Consider the following 27,598-nt stretch of genomic DNA (forward strand, 5'->3'; position numbering starts at 1 on the left):
CATGGAGCTGATACTACACAAAAGCACACCACCACCACCACACTGATCACTGACAGCATCCAAAATATTTTAAACCAATCCTGATGATTTTTTTTTAATTAAATTTTGTTTTTAAACCATCCTTTTTTGGGGGTATTTGCTGACCAACAGTTCCACAGTCATTACTCAGCAACAGATGGATTTCTATGTACACCTGTGAGGCCAGCAGCTAACGAGAATGCAGGTAGTTACACAGTCAACAGCACCCAAAGCAAACAGCTCTCTTGAAGATTTGTGGCTACCTCCAACATTCCCACCTTTCTCCCCACATAAGGAACACTGCCTCCACCCTATCCAGCTCAAACACAGCTGGAGCCACGAGTTTTAAACCAGGAGACCTGCCCATCCTTCATGGCAGTGGATGCTATTGGCCAAGTGTCAGAGTGCACCACATGAAGAAAAAGCATTTGCATTAGAACCAAGAATAAGAGAAGTCTGTAGAAAGAACACAGAAGCATTTCACTAGATTTGAACTTTCACAAGGTTTCATACTGTTGTGAACTTGCCACAATTAAGACATTCATGTTGGCAAGAGCACAAACCGTAAAGAAATTCCCCTACCCTTGCCACTGCTTCCTTACTTCTCATGGTTCCTAAGCATGTCAATTATCTAGATAAGATTTAGCATAGTAAGAGCTTAGAACATTTCTAATGGCTGTGCAGAGACATTTTACCACTGTGTGTATATAAATATATATACACACACTTATATACACACGTACATCCCAAGAACAACATGCTGCTGTGAAAGGAAACCTATGAAGTTCTGTCCTCACGTCACATTTATCAGACAACACCAACATGTTCTCTTTTCCTCCGCCAAGAAAAGCCTGGTGTTTACACAAGTGAACCAGAAAGCAAATGGCTGTTAAAACTAATTGCACTGTCAGTAATGGAGAGCAATATTGAAAAGCAGCTCCTTCACAAAGCTATCAGCATTGCCACTCAGCAACCTTCACTGAGAAGGCTGGAAGGCATCTGGTGCGAAGGCTATAGTTAGGAAACTGTTCCTTTCACTCCTCTAAAGGAACATTTCCATTTCTGCCTCTGCTGCATAAGAAAAAGCGAAAAAGCATTAATATCCCAATGCAGTGTTGTAATGACTCCAGGTTTCTCAAAAATATAAGAAAATAGAAACAACAGCTACAGCAGTGTTGTAGCACACAGCCCCACAGACAACATCTTGCTGCCTGTTGCCATCAAGAGAGCAATGCAATGCTGTAAGAAGTACAATTTCAGTAGAGCTAGAAAGCAGCAGTGTCAGCCAGACAGACAGGAGTGCTGTCAGAGCAAGAGGCAGCCCAGGCTGGGAGAGCCACTCCTCCTCCCATCTCCTTTCTGGGCAGCATTACCCTGGACTGCTGAACCTGTCAGCACACCCACAGATAGCTGTGGCACAGAACAAGGGCAGGTGAGCAGCAGAAGGAGATAAGGGAGAACAGAGATAGCAGTCCCTCAGCTCCACCGTGAGCTGTGTAAGTACACCCAGTTGCATCCAGAGACCAGCTAGGGACAGCACATCCCTCACCATTCTTAAGGAAGCAGCTGCAGGAACATTAGTCTCCATGTGAGGGGCTGCAGGGCAATCCCATGCACACGGATGGGCTAAGGGCAATGTTCTGCTGGAGTCAGAGGGTACTGAGGAGCCCAGGACACACATAGCACCAGAGGAGCTAAAAGCAGTAGGAGGAGCAGTAACAAAGACTCAGAAATACAACCTCCCAGTCTTAGGCTTGCTGCCGTCACTCTTGTTAAACAACCCTTAAATGATGTGCATGTAAGCATGTTCTCTCCGCTCCCTGCCTTCTTGCACTCTTCCTGGACCGCCCTGTCCCTCCCTCCCCTCACGTGCTCCAGCAGCACAGCGGGCAGAAGTGCTCTGCAGCAGTTGCATTTCCTCCTTACGCACTCCAGGCCCTGCTCTGGCAGAGAGGAGCACGCAGCAGAAGATCCTCCGTGCTCTTCCAGAAGCAGCAGCAGCACCACGCACCGTTTTGCCCAGTGCGTGAGATCAGGCAGCTTTCCCCTCAGCCATGCTGCCAGCACAGCTGCCTCTCACACCATTCCTTAAGCCAGGGCTGCTCAGCTGGGTGCCTGTGGGTGGTGAGGGCAGAATATCTCCACACAAAATCCAAGCCTTGCCTGTGGACAGGGAAAGATGGAGGTGGAAGAGGGCAGCACACTCTGCCCCCCCCTCACACCCTGCGTGCTGCCCACCCTCTGGAGACCAGGAAGGCCAAGAGCAGCCCCCGATAACAACCCTTTCTTTGACAGCACACCACAAAAATAAAGAAACAATTTGAAGCTACCTCGCTGCAGATTCTGGATAGGCACATGCTACTCAGCGCCAGAGGCGAGCTCTGTGCCATTTTTCAGTGCCGAGGCCCAGGAAGAGCACGTGGTAGCAACGAGGAGTGCACGCAGAGGAGGGACAGCCCTGCCTTACAGGAGGGGTTTTCCTGAGAGGCAGGAACCACAGGGCAGCGGGGCCACACAGCCTGGAGGAGGGCTAAGCTAACACTTTAGGACTGCTTACGTGAGGTCTGCAAGCCCGGCTCCTCCACAGCGACCCCCGGCCCGCTCTGTGTGCGGGACCCTCGGGCACTGCCCCCGCTCCGAGCTCCCGCTGTACCCGCCGGCCGCGATGTCACCCCGCAGGGTGCAGCAGCTCGGGGCACGTGCCGGGTGCCGCCCCCAGCCGTTCCGCCGCCGGACCGACCACCCGCCGCCCCCGGGGCCGGGCAGAGCCACGGCCCGCAGGGACCGGGGTGCTCCCGGAGGCCCGGCCTCGTCCCACGCCATTCTCCAACCCGGGGAGCGAAGGAAAGCCAGAGGAAAGCGGGGAGGGATGCCAGCCGGGCGCACAGAGGAAGAGCTTGAACAGCTTCAGAAGGCAGAGCGCGTCCGAGCCCGAGACAGAGCAGTCTGGAAGAAAAGAGACAGAGAGGGAGAGAGCAAGCACGAAGCGAGCCTCGGCTCCCGGCTCGCCACGCCTTGTTTACCCCGGGGCGCCGAGCGGGGCCGCCGCCGGGGAGCCCCTGCCCGGTCCGCTCCCCGCACCCCTTACCGCGCTCCGTCGGGCGAGGCGGCGGCTGCCGGCGGCACTCCAGCCGCAGCGCGGCCGGGGCATGTTGGGCCGGGCGCTATTTATAGCGGCAGGAAGCGCCGCGCCGCGGCTCTGGGGCGCCGCTCCCCGCAGCCCCGTGCGCTGCACATGGCCCCGGCCCCGGACGGAGAGCGGGAGGGCGGCGGGCAGGCCGGAGCCGGGTGCGCGGGGACGGGGAAAGGGCTGCGAGGCAGCCGGCGCTGCGGGCTCCCCGGGGTGGGGGCCGAGCGCTAGTCGCAGCTGCCCCGTCGCCTCCCGCGGTGCCCTGCCGCCCTGATGGCGATCGGCGAGGCTGGGGAGCGGCCGCGGCACGGCAGGGACGGGCAGAGGAGTGCAGGCGTCATTAAACAGTGAATAGAGGTACTTGCTGCATCCCTATTAAGACCTGCAGTATGCAGAGGTGTGGGAAGGTCAATTACTTCTCTCCGCATGATGCCCTCAAAGGGATCTGTGCTTCTTATCTCAATTAACTCACACAGAAATGGATTTGCCAGGCAAGTGATAGAGGCTGTTTCCTATTCCTTCTAAGTGTGACCTAACTAGAAAGAAAACTTCTGTTAATGTCTTTGGGTGCAGTGCTGAACTCTTGAATGAAAAAAATGAGCAAAGCATAGGCGATGGAGCAGCTCAGGGATAGGGGTGTATTCTGCATGGCAGCAGGACTGTAGCTGTGTAGCTGTGGGTGCCTGCTGGAGCCATTACTCATCCTGCATGCCTTTCACATCTTGGAGGCATTTCATGGTTTTTATTTAGCCCGTGCATGACCACAGTTCAGTTCAGCAGCTGCATAACACCGCTGTCTAAAACAGGATATTATGGACAGGTGTCCTGAAAAACTGGAGTTTGTTCTTAATTTCTCTGTCGCAATATGTTCCAGCAAGGTCAAAGCCTGAGCAATCTGCATGCTGAGCCAACCTCTTACGATCTGCTTTTTGTTTTTGACCAAGAGATTACAAGGTGCAAAGACAGTGTTAAGGTGAGATGTGCTCACCAAATCGTTGCTGATTTGCATTTGGTGTAAGACTTCAAACACTGCCAGCCTTTTATGTAGGTCATGTCTTTGTTTTTGTGTCATTGCATGCTTGGGGCACTACAAGACAAAAAAACAGGTACCGTGGTTTTATCTTTTTCCTCTACCCTCCTTTGCCCTACGTACGTGACCTAGATTAGTTTGCAAGCAAAAATTATGGAGCTCACAAATGGGAAAGCTGCAGGTAGTCTACGCTTACTGCCTTTATGGAAACACAGACCTAAAGTTCTCCAAAGGGGCTCACAAATCCACATGGGGTTCCTAAATGCTGCATCCTGCATTCGGGTCATTGGTTAGCTGAAAACAGTTCTGAAGTCACATACAGGCAAGCAGTTTCCTTTTGGCTAGGTAGTAAAGAAATATCATTGATGTGTTTATTCCAAGCTTTGTAAGGGATATCAAAGAAGAGCTCACCCAGATATGCTTGTTTGCCAGCTGTGAAGAAGATCTGCACAGGAGTGAGGGACATAGTAACAGCCCTTGAAGGACAGTGTCCTCTCCTTTTGTGGAGCCCACCAAGTGATTGGTCCTCACACTGCTGCCATAACCAAGGAGCTCCTCTGCAGTCTTGATCGCTGGTCAGCCTGGCATGCACTGTGGTAACATATGAACCTGCCCCCATCCTTGCTCAGCTCCATCAGATGCACTGCAGGTAGCCCCTGCAGCCCAGCTGGACTCAGCAGGGCCCTGAGGAATGAATCCATGCAGGTTGGTTGCTCTCCATAGTCATGCCTGCCCTTTATCCTTCAGCAGGAACTGAAGGGTGATTGCTTAGAGAATCTTTTGCAAAGCAGGGTGTGATTGCCTGTAGCTGAGACTTGATTTCCAGAAAGGGGAAGGTGCTCCAGAGCTCTCTTGCAAGCCTGTATCTAAACCTCATTCATGAGAGAAGCCTGGGAGACTTTGCTCCAGTTTCACAATGAGGACAAAACACACAACAACCATTTTTCAGGGAGGGAACAAAATTAAGTGGGGAGGAATTGACAGCCCTTTATCCAGACTAGACTAGACTTTATCCAGCCCTAGTTAGCATATAAAAACACAAGGTATGTAACTGAGACCGCATACAGCAAACTTTTAAAAGTGGCTGCTCTCACAAACATTTCTGATGTGCCAAACTGCTGATGACTTCAAAGGCAACATCTCATACACTACCATACAAGAAAGCAAACTTTCCAGGGGTGTAGGATATGTCCTTCACCCAACAGCAGCACAATGTTCTGCATTCTGCAGGCCTACCTCATGCTCTCACCCTGCTGTCCCCTGCCCCTGTGGTTTGCTTCAGCTGTGGAAACAGGAACTGCTGAGTCAGCGTGCTGGTGAAACTCACACTGCTCTCATGGGGAGAGGGCTGCAGCGAGGGGGCTGGCAGCAGCTCACAGCCTGCAGGAAAACAAGTACTTACATTCTCTTATGGTGGCCTGAAAAAATAAATAATCCCTTTGCTTAAAAACTCTCAGACTGCAAAGAGGTAGCAGAACCCGAAGTGTAAGTGTGGGGGGAATGATCAGATCTGGCAGATGCCTGCTCACAATCAAGCATTTAGAGTTTGGGAAATGTCATTTTTCTGTTTGCTCTGTTAACAGCTCAGTTATGCTTTGAGCAGCCAAGATGCAGCTGGCTGAACAGACAGAACAAGGCCACCACATTTGGCTCATCTGCCTGGTGCCGATAGAGAGCAGCAGCCCGTTCTGATTACGGACTCATGCAGAGGTGAAATTACTCCCTTGGAACCGGTACAAGGTAATGGACTTCTAAAAATTCAACTAACCCCCTCAGAAGAGTCAAGTCTCCCAAGCTGTGCAAGTACAAAAGGGGAAAGAAATTTGGGATGACTGCAGCTCGGAGGGCGAATTGTCGATGATACAGTAGAGAGTAGTTGAAGGTCAGCTAAAGGGATGCGAAGGGGAAAGTTAATTGCCAAACTGTTAAAAAATTGCAAAGAGAATCGGAGTTAAGAAGATGGAGATGTTCCAGAGAGCCATTCTATTAAGGCTATAAATAGGGTGCTATCCACAAGATCAAAGTGAACAAAACCACTTCTAGCAGCAGGAAACTGGCAGCTAAAAGAGGGAGAAGGTAACACCAACCTTCAGCTAAACTGGGGCTGCTCAGTGCAATGCCACAACGCTTGGATGGCATTACTTCTTGCACTTACTAGAGAAATGTCACAATCAGTGAAGCCACATATCAGTAGAGTTGCTAGTTGAAGCTCAGATCTGAAATTTAAATTTGCTTGTTGGGCCATGGGGCAGCAGAGCAACACGTGATTGCCCAGGTGGTGCCCAGGGCCCCCTGCCTGGAGCTCTGGTGAGACACAAGTGGAAGAGCCTACAGCTCAGTGCTACAGGGGCAGGGAGAGGCTACAGTGCTGCAAATGAGAAGTTGTCAGGCAACATGTACTTAAGCATAAATGGCAAATTAGCTTTGACAGCGGCTGAGACAGCCCATCTACAAGCTCCAAATGTACTGTTCCAACAGATACATAGGCATGCTGACACTTGAAAAGGACAGTAGCAGACAAGACAGACTGCATGCGGGTAAGGGTGTTTCAGTAGATGGATATTAATAACAGAGGCTATCAGTGATACCTAAGAGAAACGTTATCATGAAGGTGAGATAGAACAAACATGAAAGGTGGCTTGCACAATCTGAGTATTCAAAGCAAAAAAAAAAAAAAAAGGTGCATGTAAGCTTCCCCCTGGGGTGCCCTGTTGATGTTTGGAGGACTGGCTGCACAGAGAGGCAGGGGACAGATTCTGCTACCCAGGAAGAGAAAGTATTTGCTGTTTCCCCTCAGTGCCACACCTTTGAGACATGCCCAGTTCATCAAGACTGTGTGATAGGAAGGCAGGAGGTTTACTGTGCCTCTAAGACAGAACAAACTATCACAAATAAAAATTTTCACATAGGTAATATGTAAAATTTTACATAAGTAATTTCTGAAGTTTCTTTGAGGAAGGGAAAGGAAATGACTACAACATGGCAGCTAGCTGTGTGTAGAGGGAGCCAGAGCTAGAGTCGTGAGCACACACTCACACAGATGGAATTTTGAGACAACTACCCAAAGGGATGCCTCAAGGAAACCTAACAGAGGTAATGCAGCTACTTACCCACAGATCTTGTTACTTGTTTGTTTTTAACTCCAAAATTCAACTATAGGTTCCCTTAAAAGGATTGTCCTGCCACTTCAGTACCAATCACCATCTCCCAACATAAGCAGCATCACAGGCACTGCTACACTACAGCTCAGCTCCTGACAAGCTTGTGAGCTCCATAGCTTCATCCAAGGGCTGGAAGGAAGCTTCACTGAAATTAAGCAGAGCTGCAGCAAGCTCTTCATCTGTCAGCAGGGGTTTACCTCAGCACGCATCTCCAGCCATTGTTTACGTTAATGATCATCCAGGGAGGCAAAGATTACCAAAGTCAAAACCCAAAGAGCCAAGCACAGTGCTACAAGTGAGCAGAGTGCTACAAGTGGTTGACCGACCTGCACAAAGTGTTTTGGTGAGGACTGCAGCTCAGCAAAACATTCCCAAGCTGCCCTATGCACGAACAGAAATGTTACTCAACTGCCTGATTTCCCCCACTGAGGGTTTCAAATGCCTGACCTCTGCAGACACGACACATTCTTGTAGAGCACAAACATAAAACATGTCATTTTATTAAACACACAGCAATTGACAGCAGAGTAGTCCTGGTTTGAACAGCGAGCTTGGAAAGATGGGTGATTTGTATCATTTGCTTCATTTGTGCTTATCTGTTTTTAAGAATAATAGGCAGAACTACTCGAACTTCTACACTGTACTAGTGAAACAGACATAGGCTTGTTCCTTGGGTTGACTAAAAACTTTTAGTCTTATTTACTAAAAAAAACCCAAAAGACAAAATAACCAACCACCACCATTGCAGTATCAGAAGTTTTTGGGCGAAAGCAACTACCCGCTTTTGTCACTAGAGTGAGCTGCTGCTCAACGTTTGAAGGAAGCTCGGTTGAATCGGCGGATGTGGGGGGAGGTCCGATCCTTTCGTCATACGCACTTGCATCGGAAGCGGTCGTTGCAGTGCTGTGCCGTGCCGGCCTGCTGCTCATAATGCATTCCAGCAGGGCAGGAGGTGCTTTTCAGGGAGCAGAGGTGCGGTTAAGTTATAGTACTGAGCACCCCCAAAGGCAAAACTTGCTCGCAATGCTCATCGCTCAGTGTGAAGAGGGACACTGAGGTAGGCTTGCTCTCAGTCTGCATGACAGTTGTGTGGCCACAGAGCAGAGCTCAATGATAAAGAAGGGTGAAAAATCTTCAACGTGTCCTTTACCCTGGGCCTGCATAGCAAGAAACAGCAGTGGATCCATTTCACAACAAGGAACATTCCCTCTATGCTGGACCAAGAGTTCTGCAAGTTAAGAGATTGCAGATTGACACATGAGAGTCGATCACTTCTGATTTGTACACAGAAATCAGATGCTTTACCAAGGAGCTTGAGACACTTCTGCTGGCTACAGCCTGTGTTACAAGAAGCATTTGTGGCACTGCCAGTACAAAAACCACAGAGCAGATAATTGAAACCAGCTTGAAAGCTGCTCTAAAGCTGAATACAGATTTGCAGCTCAGATAGAACATATTATTGCTATTGATGTCACTAGAATCATATTTGTGGATAACAAAGTCAGATGGTCTTATTAACATGTTAACATTCCTAATAAATGGTAAAATGGACCCAAATCTGGCTGACAGCCATTCAGCCTAGCAGTAGAGCAAGCGTGTCATTTTGGCAGTGAAACAGCACCAAGCAGAAGCTCTGAAGTGCTAAGCACATTTTAGTATCTCTGCTCGGTCCCAGGGGAACTTCCATGGCTGGCCAGGTTTTAGCAGTTAAGATGCTTTCCAGTCCCAGCCCAGGCAGTGAATAGTTTCCATTTGATGTTCATCCTTGCTGATTTAATTCAATAAGGCGACCAGCAAATACAGCTAATGTTCCAATAATGCAGACTAGCATAAATATTACGAGGAGAAGATGATCGAGCACCATTGCAACAAACTTCCACTCATCAGCCGCCTGAAGAAGAAAGAAAGGAGACAGTAAGATTTCTGCAGAGCTGCATTTGTTATGAATATGATTGGGCCAGAGCACATTTCCACCCTGTAACTCTGCTCTAAGGACCAACACGTCCCATCCCTAATCTCCCTCTACTTTTGCCTTAGGTGCACCACAAGTGGAAGAAGCTGCTGGAATCCATCTAGAGTAGACTGCTAATCGGGAGTGCTTTGAGGTGACTTGTAAGCAAAGGCAATGCTGTGACAGCCTTCAGAAGCCACGGCCTTTGGTTTATTTTGGGAATGCGACTTCTGAATTCCTCTGAAAGTGATATCAGTAAAGTCTAGATGACACAAACAGCTGGCTCCACTTCCGATGGGAGCACTTGCCAGTAACCAAAGACCCTCCTCGTATGCGCAGAAGGAAGCAGAGCCCAGAGGCACTGAAACCATGCCAGCCCTGCTGAAGGTAGCACTTGATCTGCAGAGGAGCCACCGGGAACATGAGACTCCAACCGGAGCCATTTACACGCTGCTGGAACGTGGCCACAGGAACAAACACTGTGGTGTAAATTCTGCCTGGGTGAAGGAGAGGCCGGATTATTGTCCCACAGAGGTCCCTCCCCACCTGCAGCCTGTCACCACTGGGCATCCGCTGCTAAACAGCAATAAGAAAGGTGAAGAACTGATCCTGAGTTATCCATTTACAAGCTGTGTGAGCTGCAAAAATTGAAATGAAAGAGGGGGTTAATTGCACTGAACGTGCTCAGAGGAGGCAGAGCTAGGCTTTCCTGTGGAAAACTGCCATATGTGACTCTGCACGCATTTATCCTTCCTTTGACTTGTAATGTGGAAAAAGTCAGTAATCACAGCAACTCATGATGTGTTGTCTCACTTGCAGGGACTGCTTGTAGCATACATGGATTGACACAAATCCTTATCAAAACTGGAATTATTATCTGCAAGTCACACTTCAGGTTTCTCAAATAAAACTACGTTTGAATTCTGCAGCTGTGCTACCTTCTGGCTTTTCAAAAGCAAGGAAGGCCCTTATCCCTGTGGGAAGATGCCCAAGCAGGGGACAGGAGGAACGTGTTATGGAATTGCTTACAGTTCTGGTTACAGTTCTGTTTACTGTTCTGGTTACAGTTCTGGTTACAGTTCTGGTTACAGTTCTGGTAACAAACTGCTTTGCTACTCATGTGCCATCTCTGTGGCTTCACACACCCTGTTAAGAAAACCACTTTTCTTTCTCCTTGTTTTCAAACTGAGATTCATTTACCACTTGTGACAATTATCTGTTACTCCTTAATGACCACACCACAGGCAGGAGACTGTCCCCTGCTAAAGCCAAAACAAGATTTGGAGTGTTTTTGTGATGCCTGGGTAACTGGAAAAAAAAAAAAAAAAAAAAAAAAAAAAAAAAAAAAAAAAAGATGTAGCAGTATGAGAGCAAGAAATGAATCATGCAAAAAGAATGCCTTACATTACTGGATTCTTGGTCTGACTTCATCGTTTCCGCAATGTATTTGATTCCTTCTATAGCATTTTTCACATCTGGATTTTTGGTAAGTGGGGAGTAGAAATTGACAGGCACAGGACCTTGCTTCCCGGAAATTTCAGAAATATCAATATCTTCTGCAAAAATTTTCTTGTCTAGTTTATCCCTGGATGGTCGTTTCATTGTAGAGAAAAACATGATGTTTGGGATTGTGTCAATAAAGATCTGGAAAAAAAGAGGCAGAAGAGGAATACTCCTGTTTGGAGGGGCTGCTGTGCAGATGCAGCTCTGCAATAAACAGAGGGGAGCTACGCCAGTCGCAGATAACTTCCTCTCCTGGACTCACTAGAAATTCCACTTTGGAGTATGTCATGCCATGTGCCACATTTACACCGTACTTTTGTCTGCCTCATGTCCTGGGGCAGGCAGGGTCACCCCATGGCCTGCCTTGTGCTCTCCAAAAGCAGCTTTGCCTATCTGTGTATTCTATACATACAAATCTGGGCTGTACCACCACTGGTCAGGTTCACACTGCTGCCAGCTGACTGAGCCCATCCAACTTGGGACACACACCCTAGGGGCCTGGTTTAGGCAATGCACTTTGAGGGGTGTCTCTTAGCTGCTTTTGCTTGACTTCGCTATTACAATGCAATTTGCATGACCTGAAGGGCCTGTCCTCTGGCAGGCAGAAGTGTCCTAGAGTCACAGAGATCATTAGACCAGTAAGATCACTTGAGCCCAACTGACCTACTTTCCTCTCCCTATACCATCAGCTGCCCCTGTATTGCCTCATCCATTCCCTGCAAGGCTCTATCCAGTGGGCAGTTTTGTCACATAAAGGAGCAGCCAGGCTGTGGATGTCCCGATCCCTGTGTTCCCTGTGTTGGATGAGGCCCTGGGCAGCCTGGTTTGGTGAGAGGCAACCCTATCCATGGCAGGGGATTGGAGCTCAATGATCCTTAAAGTCTCATCCAATCTAAGAAATTCTATGACAGAATTCTATGATTCTTTAATTCTTGCTGACCTTGAGGAGAAAATCTGCCAACAAAACACACGCTACTCTGTGGAAAAGAAGAAACACAAAGCCTTGGAGCTCACCTTCCTGACCCAGTGTGGCATGGTGTGAGTACTGGGAGAGCGGTGGTGGGTGTTGATGACGATGACAGTGATAATGATGGAAGCGATGACAAACACCATGGTAAACAACATGTATTTGCCTATCAGAGGCACTGCGCTGGAGGTAGAAGGAATCAGCTCCACGATGACCAGCAGGAACACAGTCAGTGACAGCAAGACAGAGATGCTGAGGGTCATTTTCTCACCTGCAATGCAAAAAGAAGACAACATCACTGGGTATGTAGATATTATTCAGTGCTTAGTTTGAGAAGCTTGCTTGTGGACGATGGCTATTCACACACATGTGCTTTTCATGAATCCAGAATGCTCCTATTTTACTAGCTCCCAAAACAGTACTGAATCTGGCCAGACCTGAGCCCCTCACACACCACCAGCACCTGCACTGGCATAGAAATCACCAGGTACAACTGGACTGACGTACAGGTGGTGTGTGCAAAAAGCTTCTTTGCCAGGAGCACCCCGTGGACTGTGGGATTTGATTGATGAGGTGCATGCACCTGGTTAATGACTCCATAGCCTCCTGGGGCTGGCTGCCTCAGCACAACCTGAGCTGACAAAATGTGCATCTGGCGCCAGGGATCAGCTTTCAGTAGGTAGGGCATCAGAACTGAACCAGAAGGCGGAGAGTTTTTTTCCTATCTGCTTCAACTTCATGTAAAGTTCTCCACCAAAAATCTGTGAATTGGAGGTCTTCCACAGAAGAGGTTCAACGCAATTAAGCAGGGTGAAAAGCTGATGCCAATGTAAAATGAATAAAGCATAGGAAATGGTTGCAGGGAGCACAAGCTTTCTGCAACAGAACTGCTCAGCAGAGATGAAGCAGGCCAGAAGAGGCCAGAATTACTCTGTGTCAGTGAGCTCGCAAGTGTGCACTAACCACAAGGTCTCTGCTCCAACACAGTGTGCTCAGGTACTGTTTGACATCCAAACATTTTGGGCTGAGGGACAAAATCAGAACATCAGCTAGCCAAATCTTTGCTCTGCATTAGTCAACTGGATAGTTAACCAGCGTTTTCCATGGGAAATCCACCCAATTTGTCCATGTGAATAGTTTCAGTTTAATTTGCAGAATGTTTACAGCTGTTGTTTTGAGCTGAAGCACCAGTTTAGCACATGCAGGCCTTCAAGTTGGCTGCTGCCTGCAAGCACTCCAAATTTCTCCAGAACTTGTTAGAAGAGCAATTTCTACGGCAGTAGAATGACTAACCTCACATACCTGAATCTGTGGGTAGATAAAAAACAAACCCTGTCAGAAAGGAGAAGAGCAGGCAGGGGATGATGACGTTGACGATGAAGTAGAGCGGCAGGCGCTGCATAAGGAAGTGGTACGTGATGTCCAGGTAGGGAGTGTCGTGGCAGCAGGCGTAGTAAACCCAGTGCTTCCAGCCACGGTAGTCCTTCATCACCCACTCACCACTCTCCATGAAGTTACTCAGATCGGGGCGATCGCTCTCCTGACAGCAAATAAACACAACACCACAGGCCAAAGCATTATTCATACTAGACATTCTGAACAAACTCACATAGTGTGGTCTCTCAGGAACAGAATTTGCAATCACTGACGTGCTTTGTGCGTTTTTGTGACTTGAACATCTATTCTTATGTAATTTTTCCTTACATCATCCTTTGAGCCAGGTTCAACTAAATATTTTATAGAAGGAGTTAGGGATACTCTGCTAACAGGAAAGACCACTTAAATATTTACAGATGGAAGACATACCTAAGAGGCAGAAAGTAAGAAAAGTCATGAGCAGAGAAAAATCACCCCCACACAACAAGGAAAACAAAAGCAGAATGGGCACCACCAGAAACAGTGGCATAAGGTTGTAAAAAGGATAGGCAGGCAAAATGTTTGGGGAAGAAGAAGCATGGGAAGTAAGTGTAAATAGAATTTTACAAGTCAAACTGGGCAGTTTTGTACGACACTTACAAATGGAGCTTTTACATTATACTGGTAGTATCTTGTTCTTCAGTCACACCAAGATTATATTCCCTTTTAAACCAGAGAAGTGCCTAAAAACATACCCAAGTCTCTGCTGCTTTTTCCAATTACCAAATTATTGCTTACCGGGTTGATAACCACCATTGTACCATCATACGTCCACGTTCCCAGCTTCATGCTACAGTTCTGCTGATCAAACGGGAAGTATGTGACTATAATTTCACAGTAACTTTTAAAGATAGCAGGAGGTGTCCAGGTGATCTTTCCTGTGTGTTCCAGAAGGACCTTGGTGTATTTAACAATGGCAAAATCACCATCCGCACTGCGGAAGGAAGAAGGATGGTTGCAGCTGCCCGGTGGCCTGAGGGCAGCCAGGCTGAGCAGGCAAAGCAGCCACTGCCCAGGCTCTGGTCCCACCAGCTCTGCTCCCTGCTGCTTACTTGTTATAAAGGACAAGATCCGGGCGCCAGATGTCATCTGATGGGATGCGGATTTGTTTCACGCCACCATAGTCATCTGGGTTCCACTTCAGGTTGATGTCTGTCCATTGCTGCAAAGGGAGGATTGCAGCTGCTGAGAACTTCTTCCAGTGCCACTTGACACTTCCTAGGGACACTTGCCTCCTTGCTTTGTGCAGGAAAGTATCAACACATCCTATTTGGCCCTCCAGCTCATTTTTGTTCTCACACTAAATTAAATATCAGTTTAAGACACTCAATCCAATTGGTCCAGAGTGCCCCAAAAGTAGCTCACACCTGGCTGTCCCTATTAACTTGAGTGGGAAGAATGGGAGCAATATTTAGGGTTACCTGCTTGAGGCGTACGTTGGTTGTTACAATCTGATTTACTTCATCCTTGAAAGGAAAAAAACAAAGAGAAAGGAAACACAAGAAGCAAGCATTGGGATTAAAGGAGGAGAACGACGCCATTTGGTGATAGCACGCAAAGCGGCGGCTCTGCCTGCCCACTGCCTACCACATTGATGAGCTGAATGAGCTGCAGCCCGACAGTGACGACGACGACATCGCGGTGATTCTCCACAGGGCGCACCACCTTGTTGTAGTCCCGGAACAGGTCGTCGACCAGGCGCGTCTCGTGCTCATAGCACAGGGCCGGCCCGGCTGTGTGCAACAAAATGGCATCAGTGGGAGGGGTGGGATGCACCACGGGGCTGTCGCAGGGACATGCTGCACATAGGCAGACCTGCGGCCAGCCAGATCCTGCTCTCTGCAAAGCCCCCTTGTCATTCATGGTTCCCTCCCCATGCTGTTAGAGCAGCATGGCAGTCAGGCCAGGTTTTGTGCTATGCTTCATTAGCCCAACCAAAGCCCCTCACACTGCTGCCTTCTGATGGCTGGGCAGGAGTTCAGTTCACTTCTGGGATTTAGTGAAAAGGGTCTAGCATCATAGAACAAGGTCATTATTCTTCTAAAGAACGATTTACAGAGAATTGTCCTGGTACAACACAACCAGCTGCAAAACAACTGTGTGTCCTTGTCAACACACAGCTGATGAGATTTTGCACGTCAAGCCACATTTGATAGAGCCTCCCACACATCTTGCAATAAATTTTGAATAAGTGTAAATGGCACATGGCATAAAGATGGCAAACATGAAAACAAACTCCTCACTGCAAAATATCTGGTGTCTGAAAGTAGAAATATTGTAGCTGCTCCCAGATCACACCTTCATACTAACACCCATGCAAAGCCTTAGTCCCACACCCGCGGGGAGGACCCAGCCCAAGGAGGTTGCCAAAATGTGCCACTTACCTGCGGAGAAGATCAGGAGCAGCACACGGCAGAGCTCCATCACCTGAGCCCGCTCCTCTCAGCACCGCCGTGCCGGGGCGCACACAGCGCCTTTAAGGTCGGCCCGGGGGGCGGGGAGCACGACTGCCCAGGGATTGCCTTACACCACCTGTTCCAGCCGTGACAGCTGAGGGCCGCCGCATCGGCTGTGGAATGGCAGCACAATGCATTGCACCGCTCAGATGGCTCCTAACGGTCACCAAAAGCCTTTTTTTTTCTGAGCGGCACTGTGAGCTGTGGTTAAAAACAAAACCCCACACAACAGACATCCCTAGCTGGGAACAAGGCTACACATCACTCTGTGACCGGAGCAGCTTGCCCAGTTTGGGATTTCCTTTTTCCCAGGGCAAACAGATCAGCTGCTGTTCCTGCTGCACCCTGACCACGTACCGGCTGTGTGCGGGCACTGGGATGCTGTTCCCTCTGCTTCATGGGTGGAATTCTGGAGCAGTGAATAAATACATTCAAGAGATATCCATCACCTAGAATCTCTTGGGGTGCTTATGAGGCACAGGGTAGAGCCCCTGTCTTGAGAGCTGCAAGCTAACCTAAATAACTGCAGTGAAAGGGAGAACCTTCCCATAGATGCCTCTGGACTTACTGAGCTGTGCAAAGGCAAAGGGTAGGGAAATGAGACTGTCTTCCATGGCAGGGCAGGTGCACAAATCCATGATGTCCTGAGTGCTGCTCATAGTTCTGGTCAAAGGGCGGTATGGAAAAGACACAGGAGAAAACAACAAAGACCATACGAGGTGCGAGTACAGCCTTTAAACCTAGAGGAGAAGCCAGAGAGAGAAAGGGCTTTGGTGGCATTTGTAAAATGGACTGGAGAAGGGCAGAAGGCAGTTGGGTGAATGAGTCTCATTCTGTTACATACAGCACGGAGCTCTGCCAAAAAACCCCATAGCCACGAACCACGGGGGCTGCAATCATGTCCTGGGGAGCACTGCACAGCCCATCCTTCTGCACTTCCCTCATACCTTCTCTGGAGATGGGCTGCTGCCTGGCCATACCCACCACACATGGTGACCTGAGCATCCCTTTTCAGAAAGCATTCCCACATAAAGCTTTCCCAGCTTCGCCTCTGGGTGACACCAGCTGTATTTGTATTTCTCAGAGCTGTCCTCTGTGCTGCCTGCCAGCTGCTCCATGATGGATGCCTTAATTTTCTTTTTTTATGTGTATTTTGTTCTTAAATCCCTCCCCCTCTCACACTCCCTCCCACTAACCAACACCCAGCCTCCATGCTTACATTTCACCCTCACATCAAACCTCCCCATGACTGCAGCCTTGCGTTCCACCTGCGGCTCCCATTGTCCCTGATCCCATTGCGGAGGGCGATGTGCAGCTGCTGCAGGCACGGCAGCACCGCCAGCAATGCGCCGGCCCACGGGCACCCTGCCACCAGCCTGCAGGCCGCAATGGGGGATGTGGGGCTGAGGTTAATCTAAAGAATACCAATCATCTTCTGTAACTCCATCAGCACCACTGGCCTGGCCCGGTATCACCTTACTCGCATCCCACATCATACAGCAGTTCTCCCAAGTGGGACCGCAGGCAGCACTTACCCTAAGGGGCATCTCCAGGTGTTCACACTTACAGGTTTGAACACACTATTTTTAAAAAAGGTTTGGCTCTCTGCTGGAGTAACTGCAGGGCAGACTGTTACTTCCAGCTCTACACAAAGCAGGCAGCTTGCTCAACTCCTGTGAGGGGCATCACGTTTTGGCCATGTGCTGGACTTCAGAGCTTTCCTTCAGATGCTTTGGGGAAGCCCCACCACACAGCTGGGATTAAGGGAGCCGGTGGTGTGGGCAGTGTGTTTCGTTGGTTACCTTCACCTATTCAGTCCAGAAGGAATAGTTATATTCCCTCAGTTCTGTTAGGACACGAGCTCTTCAGAGTGCTGGCTCACAAGGAGACCACTGGCACAGCCTTTGCACTCTGTCACTGCTGGCGTGCCCCCAGATACTCCCCATGCAGCCAGGATAATATCTGCCACTTGCAAATGCCTCCAAGACCCCATGGGAGCCCCATGGCACCTAGCATGGCAGCAAGTCTTTCATGGCCAGCATTAACTGAGCAAACACACAGAGGTGAGTTTATTTTTCTTCTAGTTCTGAAACTACAGAGTGGCAAAGCACACACAGCAGCGCTCTGCAAAGCATCCATCTCACCTCAGGAAGCACTGCTGACTGCCCAGAGGCCCCAGTGAGCTCTGCTCGGTCCCACAGCCCCGCTGCCCTGTCAGTGTGCCCCAGCAGCTGCTGACTGCATGCCAGAACATGCACTCCTATCACTCGCCTTGCGAGCTCTGCCAGCGCATGTACCGTGTTTTCTTGGTAATTAATAGAAAATGCTGACTTCCTGCAGTCCCTGTTGTGCACCTCTCACCTGCCACGCTTTAGGTTGATTTTGCCCCCTTGCAGGCTGGAAGATCTCCGACACATTTGTTTGCTTCATTGGACAACAGCAAGCTTACAAGTTGTAACCGAGGAAGCAGAAAAACCAACACCATGTCTTCAACTGAAGAAACACTTGCAAGGCCACAACTAACGCATTAAAATAACAACAGCAAGGTGCTGGGATACAGCTGCAGCCAGCACGGCTCTGTGGCCCAGCAGCCCGTCCAGGTGGAACTGAGCGCCGGGCTGCACAGTCTGTGATGTGGCACTTGGGAACATGGGTTAGTGGGCAGGGTGGGGTGTGCCAGTGGTTGGACTAGATGATCTCAGTGGTCCTTTCCAACTTTCATGATTACGTGATTCTATAAGCAACGCAGGAGCAAACGCAGCACAGAAGAAACTGGAATTGAAATAAAGAGCTCCAGCTGAACCAGTCCAAACAACAGCTATTTCTCAAATTAGTCCCATTATGAAGTTCATCTCCTTGGCAGACCACAGCCACATCTATGCAGAGGTGTCAAAGAGCATTGTGTTTTAAAGGCCACAGCCTGTGTTCCCACCTGGGAACACACAAAGCCTGGGCAATGCCTGCAGCACCTACAGAGCCCACCAACCCACACTGCCTTCACTGAGGCAGGAGGGCACCCCTCAGGGCCGCCTGCTGCCCTTCCAGCAAACCGCAGCAGGTCGCGTTTAGCCGGGCCGAGGCTGGCTGTTAAAGTTGCCCAGGACTGAAGGAGACTCAGGTGCAGGTGTCACAGCAAAACAGCTTTGTTCTTAATTAACACTATTAGTAAACCAATGTGACAGCTTCGGAGCAAGGCCAGATCCACTGCCAGCGCTACAGATGGAATGAAGGACTGTGGGGGGGGATTCCCTCCCACCAGAAGGAGAGCAGCAGGCCCCAGCACCCTGCAGGCCCATGGCTGCTTCCCCCGGCTGTGCTAAGGCCTGGCTTCAGCAAGCAATCCTTCCAGCAGGCCTTGTGGTATGCCACCAAATGAATATTCATCCAAAAAAATGCATCATGTTAATAGTTGGGCAATTCTGTTTGCATTTCTGATGCAGCAGTAAAGCATGGAAAAAGAGGCAAAAGCTCTACATTCAAATTGTAAAATCTGTAGCAAGGAAGAAAAAATAAAATCACAGACAATGCAGTGCTTGGAAATGAATCCTGGTTGGCTGCCAAGCTTTTTTTTTTTCCAAGCAATACTTAATTGCCTCAGGAAATACATTAATCAAGGGGTCCCAGAATCCCAAGAATCATTTTCCACAATCCACCGAGGCGGAGCAATACAGACCTGGGCAATACAAGGAGCTGCGTGCGTCCTTGAGACGCAATGCTTACAGGAGGAATAGGAAAGGATACCAACCAAAAGCTCTTAAACTCCTCGAGCAGCTTATTGACATCACACTTGGGAGAGCTCCGATAAGAACAAACGACACTCTGACCGCAGAGCCAGCAGTAGGAATTAGGGCAGCTCATGGATCCTGCTGTCAAACTGAAGCACAGAAGGTGGCACAAGGAGCGCTGTGCAAGGAGCAGACCAGGCCAGCACAAGGATGCTGTCAGCACCACGGCTCTGCAGCGGGTGCCAGCACTCCTGGCCCCAGCTAGAGCAGCCAGGAGCCTGATGTCCCTGCAGGAGGTGCTGCCAGCACATCCCAGCCTGGCTGCCCATGTCCCCTTGCTGGCACTTCTTGGCCATTAGCCGCTGTTCTCAGCAAGGGGCAGAATACGGGGAGCTCTTTCCTCACATGGCTTGCTCAGCAATCATTTTTACCCACAATGTGTTTCCTAAACCTCCATTCTCATACATTACATAAGCTTTCCAGGTCTGATCTGCAGTTGCTAAGCAGTAATTTTGCATGACTAAAAAAGCAAATCATGATTGCTAGGTTCACTTAATGTTTTTTTTTCTCCTTGTTACAACATAATTGTAGCTATAATACAAACACCACAGAATGCCCATCTCAGGGAAAACCAGACTGAGAACAGAGCAAGTACACAGAGCTGCTTTCTAGGAGCCTTTACCTCCCCCTTAGCCATTGCAGGAAGCATAAGCTTGGTATAGCACAAACCTACATGCAGTATGTTTTCCATTCTGCCAGGTAATGTAGCAAAGCCAAGCTTCTATCTCAATGCCACAGGCATGAACAAACTGTGTGGACAGATCTTCAATCAACAGATTTTTCACCAGGGCTCCCAGCCACACCCCATCACTGTCCTAAGTACGTGTTTCCCCAACAATTCCTGTATTTAATTTTTTTAAGATAGTAATTTCCTGTCTCAATCACTTTGTAAGAATTAACTTCATCTTGCTTTATCTTCTCTGAAAGATTTGCTTTCCCCTAGACATCACTCAGGTCCCCTGACCACCACTTCCCTTTCCCCTTCAGAAGGCCCAGGATGGTCTCCCTCTGTTCCCAGCTGCTCGCAGCTGTGCTCTCTGCCTGCTGAGTGCCACTGGAGCAGCTCCAACACGGCCACACGGGTATTAGCTGTAAGCACGTCCTGCAGCAGTGGGAACCCCCAGCTCAACTCACCAGCTACAGAGAATGCCACAGGAGCCTCTGTCAAACCTCTCCACCAGCACTCCCCACGCACTCATCTGCGTGCACACCAGCTTCATCTTCTTCCTTCCAGGAGAGCTGCTCATAACCTTCCCCTCCCTTTCTGCCTGGGCACAGGAGGGAAGTATGTGATGCAGGGAGGCAGCTGACTGCTCACAAGAGAGCAGCTGGTTGCAATTCTAAGGTGTTCCTTCCTCCTCCTCCTAGCTGCCTGAGGGGAGGGCTGGGTGAAGTCGCAGGTAGCCTCACCTGGCTGCTCTCTTTCAGAGCAGGTAGCAGAGGTGCCCAAGCAAAGCACCCTAGCTTTAGCATCTCATTATGTCTTCCTTTCCCACAGGTCCCTGTCTACATACCCCAAAGACTGATCTCTTCCTCCTACTGCCCTTTTACTGCTAGCCCTTCAAGCTGGGACTTCTGCCATTTTCCTGGGAGCTGCCATTTCACAGCACCTTCAATCTGAAGCCCGTGTTCTGGGATGTATTTGCATTCAACCTTCAGTGGTGTGTACATCTTGTCAGGGCATCTACAACTGTACAGAGTGGCAAACCACAGCGCCAATTTGCGTACAGGCCATTACAGCAGTATATGTAATCTGTGAAGTAGGAGATGACTTGATGGCACTTGGTTTATTTCAGAACTTTGAAGTGTTCCTGGGAAGCATCCTAGCCAATGCAGACAGAAATTTTCAAATAAAATATAAAGAGAAACTCATGGGATCCTTAGCAAAGCGCCAGGCTCCAAAGTGTTTAGAGCAGCGGTCTCATCAGAAACAGCAATGCTCTGTGCTGCTGCTTTGAATTCAGAGGCTGTTTGGTGGAATAGTCGATAAGAATGAAACAAACAGTATTTCTGAAACACGCTCACAAAGTACAAAGAAATAACTTAGAGTTCTAAAGGCAAAATTTAATAAATTAATATATGCATGCCAGATAAAAATACAAAATTACAATTGAAATAGCAATAATAATAAAGGAACACTGCTCAGCATTGCAGATTTCACTGCAACCACCATAAACATAATGGAGGATTACTTAAAAAAGTACACATTTTGTTTCTGTTAAAAACAAATTACTGTATGATGAAAAAAACCTGAAAGAAACCCAAGAAGAAATCAGCCAAAACAGTGGCAGAGAACGATATGAAATGCCAATAAACTGCCAGAGGCTCCATTTCACAGAAGTCGGCCTTCTTTTTAGTATCAGAAACCAATTACATAGAACATAAAAGCAAATTCACAACAGGTTTACACTGAGAAACATGCTGAATTACAACCACAAACTATCCAGAACAAAGATGCCGCACCAGGTCCGCTGCTTTCTTCATGGAATGATTCTCACCAGAGCAGGGAGAACAGGGAGCAGATCATGCAATAGCTGTAGGCGTCTCATTTTTTATTTTCACATGATAAACACCCAGGATTACTAGTACTGGAAAGTATGTGTTAACCTTTTTCAACATCAGCTGAATGGCACTACAGAAATGACAAAGAGTTCCTTCATTTTTATCCTGAATACATCGAAAGCTCTAGCAAATATGGAATTCAGCGACAAGAGCCATTAAATTACTTTAAAATATTCCTTCATCCATAGAACACTGTTGCTTCCTTTTTTTTTTTTTTTTAATTACAAAACCCCCAAAATATTCAAAATAAAATGTCTTCATTTTTTATAAGCATCTCCACCACAAGTCTCTGATAACGGATGTCATTCAGTGCAGCCATTGCATCCAGTTCTGGCGCTCTCATAAGAGTTGGTCCAAACACGATGCCCAGGTTCTCTGCACTCATGAGATTTTCCTTCTCATGGAGTGTTACTCTGTAAGAAAGGACAGAGTTTGTCACTCACTGTGAGATGCTTCCTGTGCAGATAATGACCACATAGCCTTAAAAAGCACCGGGAAGGAGAAACTGCGAGCAGCTTTTTGGATCTGACACATTGAGTGCAAGTGTAAAAATGAGTCACCCTTCTACTTTATCATTCAACTATACCACAAATACAATGTGCAATGTAACTTGCTAACTGGACTGCAACTTCTGAGCAAGCTAAGGAAAAATCATCTTCATGTGTCACAAGCAGTCAGGTGGGGTCTTTTTTTTTTTTGGTTCATGCCTCTGTTCTAAAACATCCACTTGAAATGTCACTGGTATAAATGAATAAATGGGCAAGTCAGGCAGAAGCCCTGTAGCTGAATTCTGCCTGAGGTCCTCTGCAGAGTCAACATATTCCTACTCGTGCAAGAACTATAAAATAGAAGAGCTTAAAATCAAGTTGTTTTTTTTTTTTTTTCCCTAAAGAAAGAGAATAATTCTTATATATTGACAAAAGTTGGTGTTACTAGAGAAACTGAAATGGATACCCTAGCACACCACATGGATTTTTCTCCCCTACTTTCTGGAAAGAAATAGGGCCTGTGCTGTTGTACTCAATCTCCAACTGTCAGTCTTTCTTGAGTAATATTTAAGCTTCCACCAGAGGGTCGTGGAGGAACCTCACACAGAACCCATGTTCCTACTTTTGAGAAAGTGGCACCTGCCATGAGAGGATCCACGCTGGCAAACCTCACCAGGCCAAGTGACTATGTGCCTAATGGGTGTCAGCTCAGGCCCAGTATGTACTCCCTTTTTAGTGTGTCAGAAACAATCACAGAAAAAGACTCCAATCCATAAGCACTAAAGTGTGTTAGTTTCTTGCCCCAGTAGTAAATTACTACTTCCAGAGATAAAGACTTTTTTTAAAATTATTTTTTAAACTTCTTAAAAAAATGTTTATTTAAAAATAAATGTTCACTGAAACTTAAAAAATAGCACAGATTTGGCAGGCGTGACTTTCTTGCTTCAAAGCAGCGGCCTTTTTTTGATTTTCATCCTTCAAATACTTTGTGACCACTTTAAGTGGGGGTAAACATCAGTGCTTGGGGGATAGACTGCGCACCAGTGAATACCCCCCACCACAGCCAGCCTCCAGGGGCAACTTCAAATTTGCAGAATTTGGCGTGCCTTGCCCACTTTCCTAGAGGTCCTGATGTGGACTTTGCTCTGCAGACAGTCTACTTACCTCTTCAAATGTGCCATGAGATACCTCAGTGTTTCACAGTGTGCAGGTGGCAGCAGTTTCAGCGCCTCGTGGAGAATTTCCAGCTGTTCATCTGGATCGGTGGTTTCTGAAACACAGATGTTCACGGTCACCACACGCACAGCCAGAACTCACGCACGGCAGGACGGGAATGGTGGCCTGCAGGAGAGCAGGACCTCACGGCTCTCTTCATTTACAGGACCTATCCAACCTTCATCATGGAAGATCTGCTCACCCAAAGCTCAGAGCACAGTCAGGCTGTGATTGTTTTGGACAAAGAAAGCTCCCCCCAAATTGTGCTTGACTAGAGGATTCCATGCAGCCTACTAAAAAGAATTCCCCTTGCAGACCTTGCTGACTGGACTAGTTTTTTCACGAATAATCCACAGGTGTAGCCCTGGAACAGCAGAAGCTACTGGGAACCTTGCCATCAGCTTCTCTGGCTGTCCCCATTCTGCTTGGAAGGAGCCTTCTCCAGGGCGGTGGCAAGCCCAGCATCCGGCCCTTCCCTTCTTCCCACAGCTCTCTCACACCTCTCCAGGCGGGCCTGCTAAATGCCAGAGATGGCTCATGCAGCTGGGATGCTTGGCAGAGATGCTCCAGCTGGGCTTGTTGCCCTGCTTGCAGACTCATCACCTGTGAGACCAGCCTTGATGGTGGCCTTATGGTGAACGCTTATCAGCCTGTAGAAACAAATGGCTTCTTATTTTTAAGCATTTTCATGAATCACCTTCTTTCTAACAAGACAAAAACAAAGACTTCAAATATCCCTGTCAAGTACTAGGAACTCACGCAGCATGTGCAGAGGGATGGAATCCACGATGTGTGAGGGAAAGGAAACATCGCTGGTAAAAAAAAAAGGGGAAGACAAATGTGCCCGCAATCATGTAACACCACACGACTGTGTTGCAGTGTGTAACACCTCCTAAATAGGGCATGTAGAGGAAGTTTCACAGGGACAGCCATTAAACCAGCAGGCGAGTCATGCACACAAAGGAGAAGAAAAAGAGAAAAGTGCATTACACATACTTGCAGACTCTATAAACTTTGGGTAGGCATCATACGTGATGAGTGGAATTGGCAAATCCCTGAAGTACAGTTTAAGTGCACCAGTGATAATATTGATATCTTCATACATATTCACAGAAATATCAGCCTTCTCCCCATCTGCATGAAGAAGGCAAAGGCATTAAACCTTGGAAATACAAACAGATGTAAAACAGCATTCAAAAAAGAAAACAGTATCCTGCTTAAGTAAACATTATTAAACTGGACAAAACTACAGCCTTTGGATTTATAAGCAAAACCTTGTTATTGGTTTGCAAAGTTCATCATTTCGCAGTCGAGGCTTTTTACTCAGAAACATTTCTTCACTTAAAATGATAAAAAAAAATGCCATCTCAAGCACTATGCTATAGAAACGTGTGGAAGTTGAGTTATTCCTGTACACACTGCACTGCCAAACAACACGTTTGTCAGCACTGCATGAGAAAGTAGGGAAAGTCTGAGAAAAAAAAAAAAAGCACATGAAGTCATCTTTATCCACAGTCTCCCCGTTTCATAAGAAAAACATGTGTTCACCATTTAGCTACAGCACACTACCTACTCCTGACCGCAGCGGACATGGATCCAAAACTTGGCTTGTGCAGCACATCCCCACCCTGCTAAGGCTGCAGAGGAGGCGGATGCTGTGTGAATAGGTCCAGCTCTCCACTGAAGCAAGAGGGAGAGTTTACAGAATGGATTTTGGCCTTGATTTCTACTGGGATAGAGGGACTGCAGCTGGAAAGCCTTTAATTGTCCTACTGCCTTCTGTCAGAGAGAAGAGTTTGTCCTCACTGACTTCCTTTAGAGTGTAATAATTCAAACTTTGTTTGCATGATTGTATTTATCTTATTATTTTGGAGCTTTCATCCAGAAAGGCATTTAAAATGCACAGCCCTCTTAAGGCACTTCATCACGTGCCTTGTCCTTCCCCCACCCTGCTGAATGCAGTTTTACTTGCACACCAAAGCACTGCTTTAGAAAGTTTTACCACTTCTTATATACGAGGTCAATAAGGACAGATACTGATGGAAGAAGAAGAGCAGATTCAGTAATAAAGACTGAAGAGAATCTGATATGCTTTTCTGACGGAGCAGACCCCCCTGCCCTTCTGTCAGCACAGCCTCCCACTCCCTCTGACTGCTGGCACAGCAGAGCATGAGGCAGGAGAGGGCTGCACAGAAAGGCTGTGTCTATTTAATAAGGCAGCACAAGGGAAGAACATACCTCTGTCAAATGCCATTTTGACATCTTCAATAAGATCACTAAATCCTGAAACTCTGTACAGTCCTTCAGAATTAAGACCTGCAGGCAACATTTCAACAAGACTAAAATCAGTATGAATTTTACAGTTTCCTTCCACCCAGTCCTTTCTTTGCCAGGTTCTTCATTAAAGGGAAGAAAAGCAGACCAGTTAATGGCCTGATCAGGTTTTTCTTAGCCTGAAATGAAATCTTAGCCTGCCCTTTTAACTCTGACGCTTGCATTACCTGCTTCCTCATATCAGCACTGAATTATGTTTATGCAAACGTCTTCAGAGCTGAAGAAACATATTAAGCCAATTACAGCAGATTCAAAAATAACTGAGATTAGCATATGAGATGTTCTGTCATCATTTCAGAGTGAAAATAAGTATTCTAATTCCAGAAAAGGATATCTGTGGACTATGGGAACTGGCAAGAGGAAACACATCCTCACTAACTGGCTTTGATTCCGATACATGCACTTGATTTTTTAATAAAAATATTACTGGAAAGACACGTGCTAATATGTAACAATCAAGTTAACAATCAAGTAGTAATTGTCCATTAAGCAGATCTGAGAAAAATCTATAAAATAATAAACATGTACGAGCCATGAAACAATGCAAAGTATAACATCAACAGTGGAGGGTAAGTGGCAGCCATAAAACGTCGTGTGCAAATCTGTTTGGAGCAATCATACGCTCAGCAGAAACCCAGATGACCCAGATCAATCTAAACGGATTATCAGTAAAGCAACAAGAGCCCATTAACTACGCCTTACCTCGGGATTCAATCTCCCTAATGCACATGTCTACCACCATGGGTCTTTTTGTGAAGTGCGCTTTGACTAGAGTGGTAAGGTCACAGCTGTACACTTTTTTGACGTGCTTCAGGTCTGGCTTGCAGTCATTTGGGACCATCTTGGAACACTGCTTGTGCACATTTAAACCACAATCTGAGGGAAAAAGCAAAGGAAAATTAGGCTGGTATTTGGTGAAGATGGATCCTGAGGCCAGGGCTGTCAAGCATGCAAAGATCCTGACCTGATCCTGCAGCTGCAGCTTCTGCAGAGCCACAGGCTGGGTGTGCAACCGTGCTGGCAGTCACCAGGACACTTTCATTCATTTAAAAAGTGACTTTGGGAGGACATTCCATTTACTTATTTATTCATTTGTTCATTCATTCCTTTATTTTTATTTTTAAGCATGAACTGCTCTACAGCAAAAGGAAGATGAGACTTAGCCTGAGTGAAGCTCAGTTGAAATCAGATTATGGAAGAATGTTTCTTCTGTTCAAAACCACACAGAACATACTAACCAGTGTTTGGGAAAAAAATCACAATCTTACAGGAAACCAACACTGATTATACAGCATAGCCCCTTTTCAGCTAAGCACAGGCCACTACCTCTGCCATCAGCAGTGCCCAGCCAGGAGCCAGCGCTCTGAGTTCACTGCAAGTTCTTCAGTTCTGCAGTGGAGACCTGCAGGCATTTGGGAGGGAGCAGCAGCCAGCAAGAAGCAATGGCACAGTGCAGCCATGAACACACGCGAGCTGCAGCCGGCATTCAGTGAGCCCCCAGCCCTGCCCACATCTCCATGCAGCTCTGCTGCCGGGCCCAGCTCCCTGTGCTTCCACAGCAGTGGAATGAAGGGACGTGGAA

The 27,598-nt window shown here is 47.6% G+C and overlaps 3 protein-coding genes and 1 long non-coding RNA gene across 16 annotated transcripts in view; 1 reads left to right on the plus strand and 3 right to left on the minus strand.

Annotated features, from left to right (window-relative positions):
- The window catches only part of WIPF1 (WAS/WASL interacting protein family member 1), a 48,760-nt gene extending 45,544 nt beyond the window's left edge, over nt 1-3,216 (minus strand). For 2 of the 5 annotated variants that reach the window (XM_052676246.1, XM_052676251.1), the window contains exon 1: nt 3,107-3,216. The gene's annotated coding sequence lies outside the window, so the exon portion shown is untranslated. Of the gene's footprint in view, nt 1-1,757; nt 1,876-2,575; nt 2,643-3,106 lie in introns of those variants that run through there. The other 3 variants (XM_052676252.1, XM_052676250.1, XM_052676249.1) reach the window with 3 other exon arrangements.
- Nucleotides 3,217-3,273: 57 nt separating this feature from the next.
- Nucleotides 3,274-10,216, plus strand: LOC128077273 (uncharacterized). 4 transcript variants are annotated; one of them, XR_008204912.1, is made up of 4 exons: nt 3,274-3,505; nt 4,023-4,883; nt 5,762-5,918; nt 9,377-10,216. It is a non-coding gene; the product is annotated as an uncharacterized LOC128077273 (long non-coding RNA). The 4 variants fall into 4 exon arrangements; XR_008204914.1 differs by lacking the exon at nt 3,274-3,505 and having other exon boundaries at nt 3,512-4,121; nt 4,611-4,883; XR_008204911.1 differs by lacking the exon at nt 3,274-3,505 and having other exon boundaries at nt 3,512-4,883.
- On the minus strand, nt 7,256-15,610 carry CHRNA1 (cholinergic receptor nicotinic alpha 1 subunit). Its single transcript, XM_052676256.1, has 9 exons — nt 15,561-15,610; nt 14,764-14,909; nt 14,598-14,642; nt 14,229-14,338; nt 13,915-14,110; nt 13,063-13,300; nt 11,808-12,031; nt 10,695-10,934; nt 7,256-9,230 (listed from the first exon to the last, which is right to left on the minus strand). The coding sequence occupies exons 1-9, from the start codon at nt 15,598-15,600 to the stop codon at nt 9,099-9,101; spliced, it is 1,371 nt and encodes a 456-aa protein (XP_052532216.1). The 5' UTR covers nt 15,601-15,610; the 3' UTR covers nt 7,256-9,098.
- Nucleotides 15,611-21,460: 5,850 nt separating this feature from the next.
- CHN1 (chimerin 1) overlaps nt 21,461-27,598 on the minus strand; it is a 145,108-nt gene continuing 138,970 nt past the window's right edge. For all 6 annotated transcript variants that reach the window (XM_052676505.1, XM_052676503.1, XM_052676504.1 and 3 more), the window contains 5 exons: nt 26,719-26,892; nt 25,921-25,998; nt 24,679-24,816; nt 23,632-23,737; nt 21,461-22,392 (listed from right to left, as the gene is read on the minus strand). In XM_052676505.1, coding sequence (XP_052532465.1) covers nt 22,221-22,392; nt 23,632-23,737; nt 24,679-24,816; nt 25,921-25,998; nt 26,719-26,892 — 668 coding nt within the window. In that variant the 3' untranslated portion in view covers nt 21,461-22,220. The remainder of the gene's footprint in view (nt 22,393-23,631; nt 23,738-24,678; nt 24,817-25,920; nt 25,999-26,718; nt 26,893-27,598) is intronic.

This window comes from Tympanuchus pallidicinctus, unplaced genomic scaffold (genome assembly GCF_026119805.1).
Source record: "Tympanuchus pallidicinctus isolate F22 unplaced genomic scaffold, pur_lepc_1.0 scaffold15, whole genome shotgun sequence".
NCBI classification, from domain to species: Eukaryota; Metazoa; Chordata; class Aves; order Galliformes; family Phasianidae; genus Tympanuchus; species Tympanuchus pallidicinctus.

What these genes read in the sequence shown, in the direction of transcription:
- CHRNA1 (XM_052676256.1), bottom strand. Translation starts at nt 15,600, where the DNA reads ATGGAGCTCTGCCGTGTGCTGCTCCTGATCTTCTCCGCAG. An exon ending in TCATTCAGCTCATCAATGTG is followed by an intron (nt 14,643 to 14,763) that starts GTAGGCAGTGGG and finishes TTTCCTTTCAAG; the next exon opens with GATGAAGTAAATCAGATTGT. An exon ending in CAATGGTGGTTATCAACCCG is followed by an intron (nt 13,301 to 13,914) that starts GTAAGCAATAAT and finishes ATTTGCTGTCAG; the next exon opens with GAGAGCGATCGCCCCGATCT.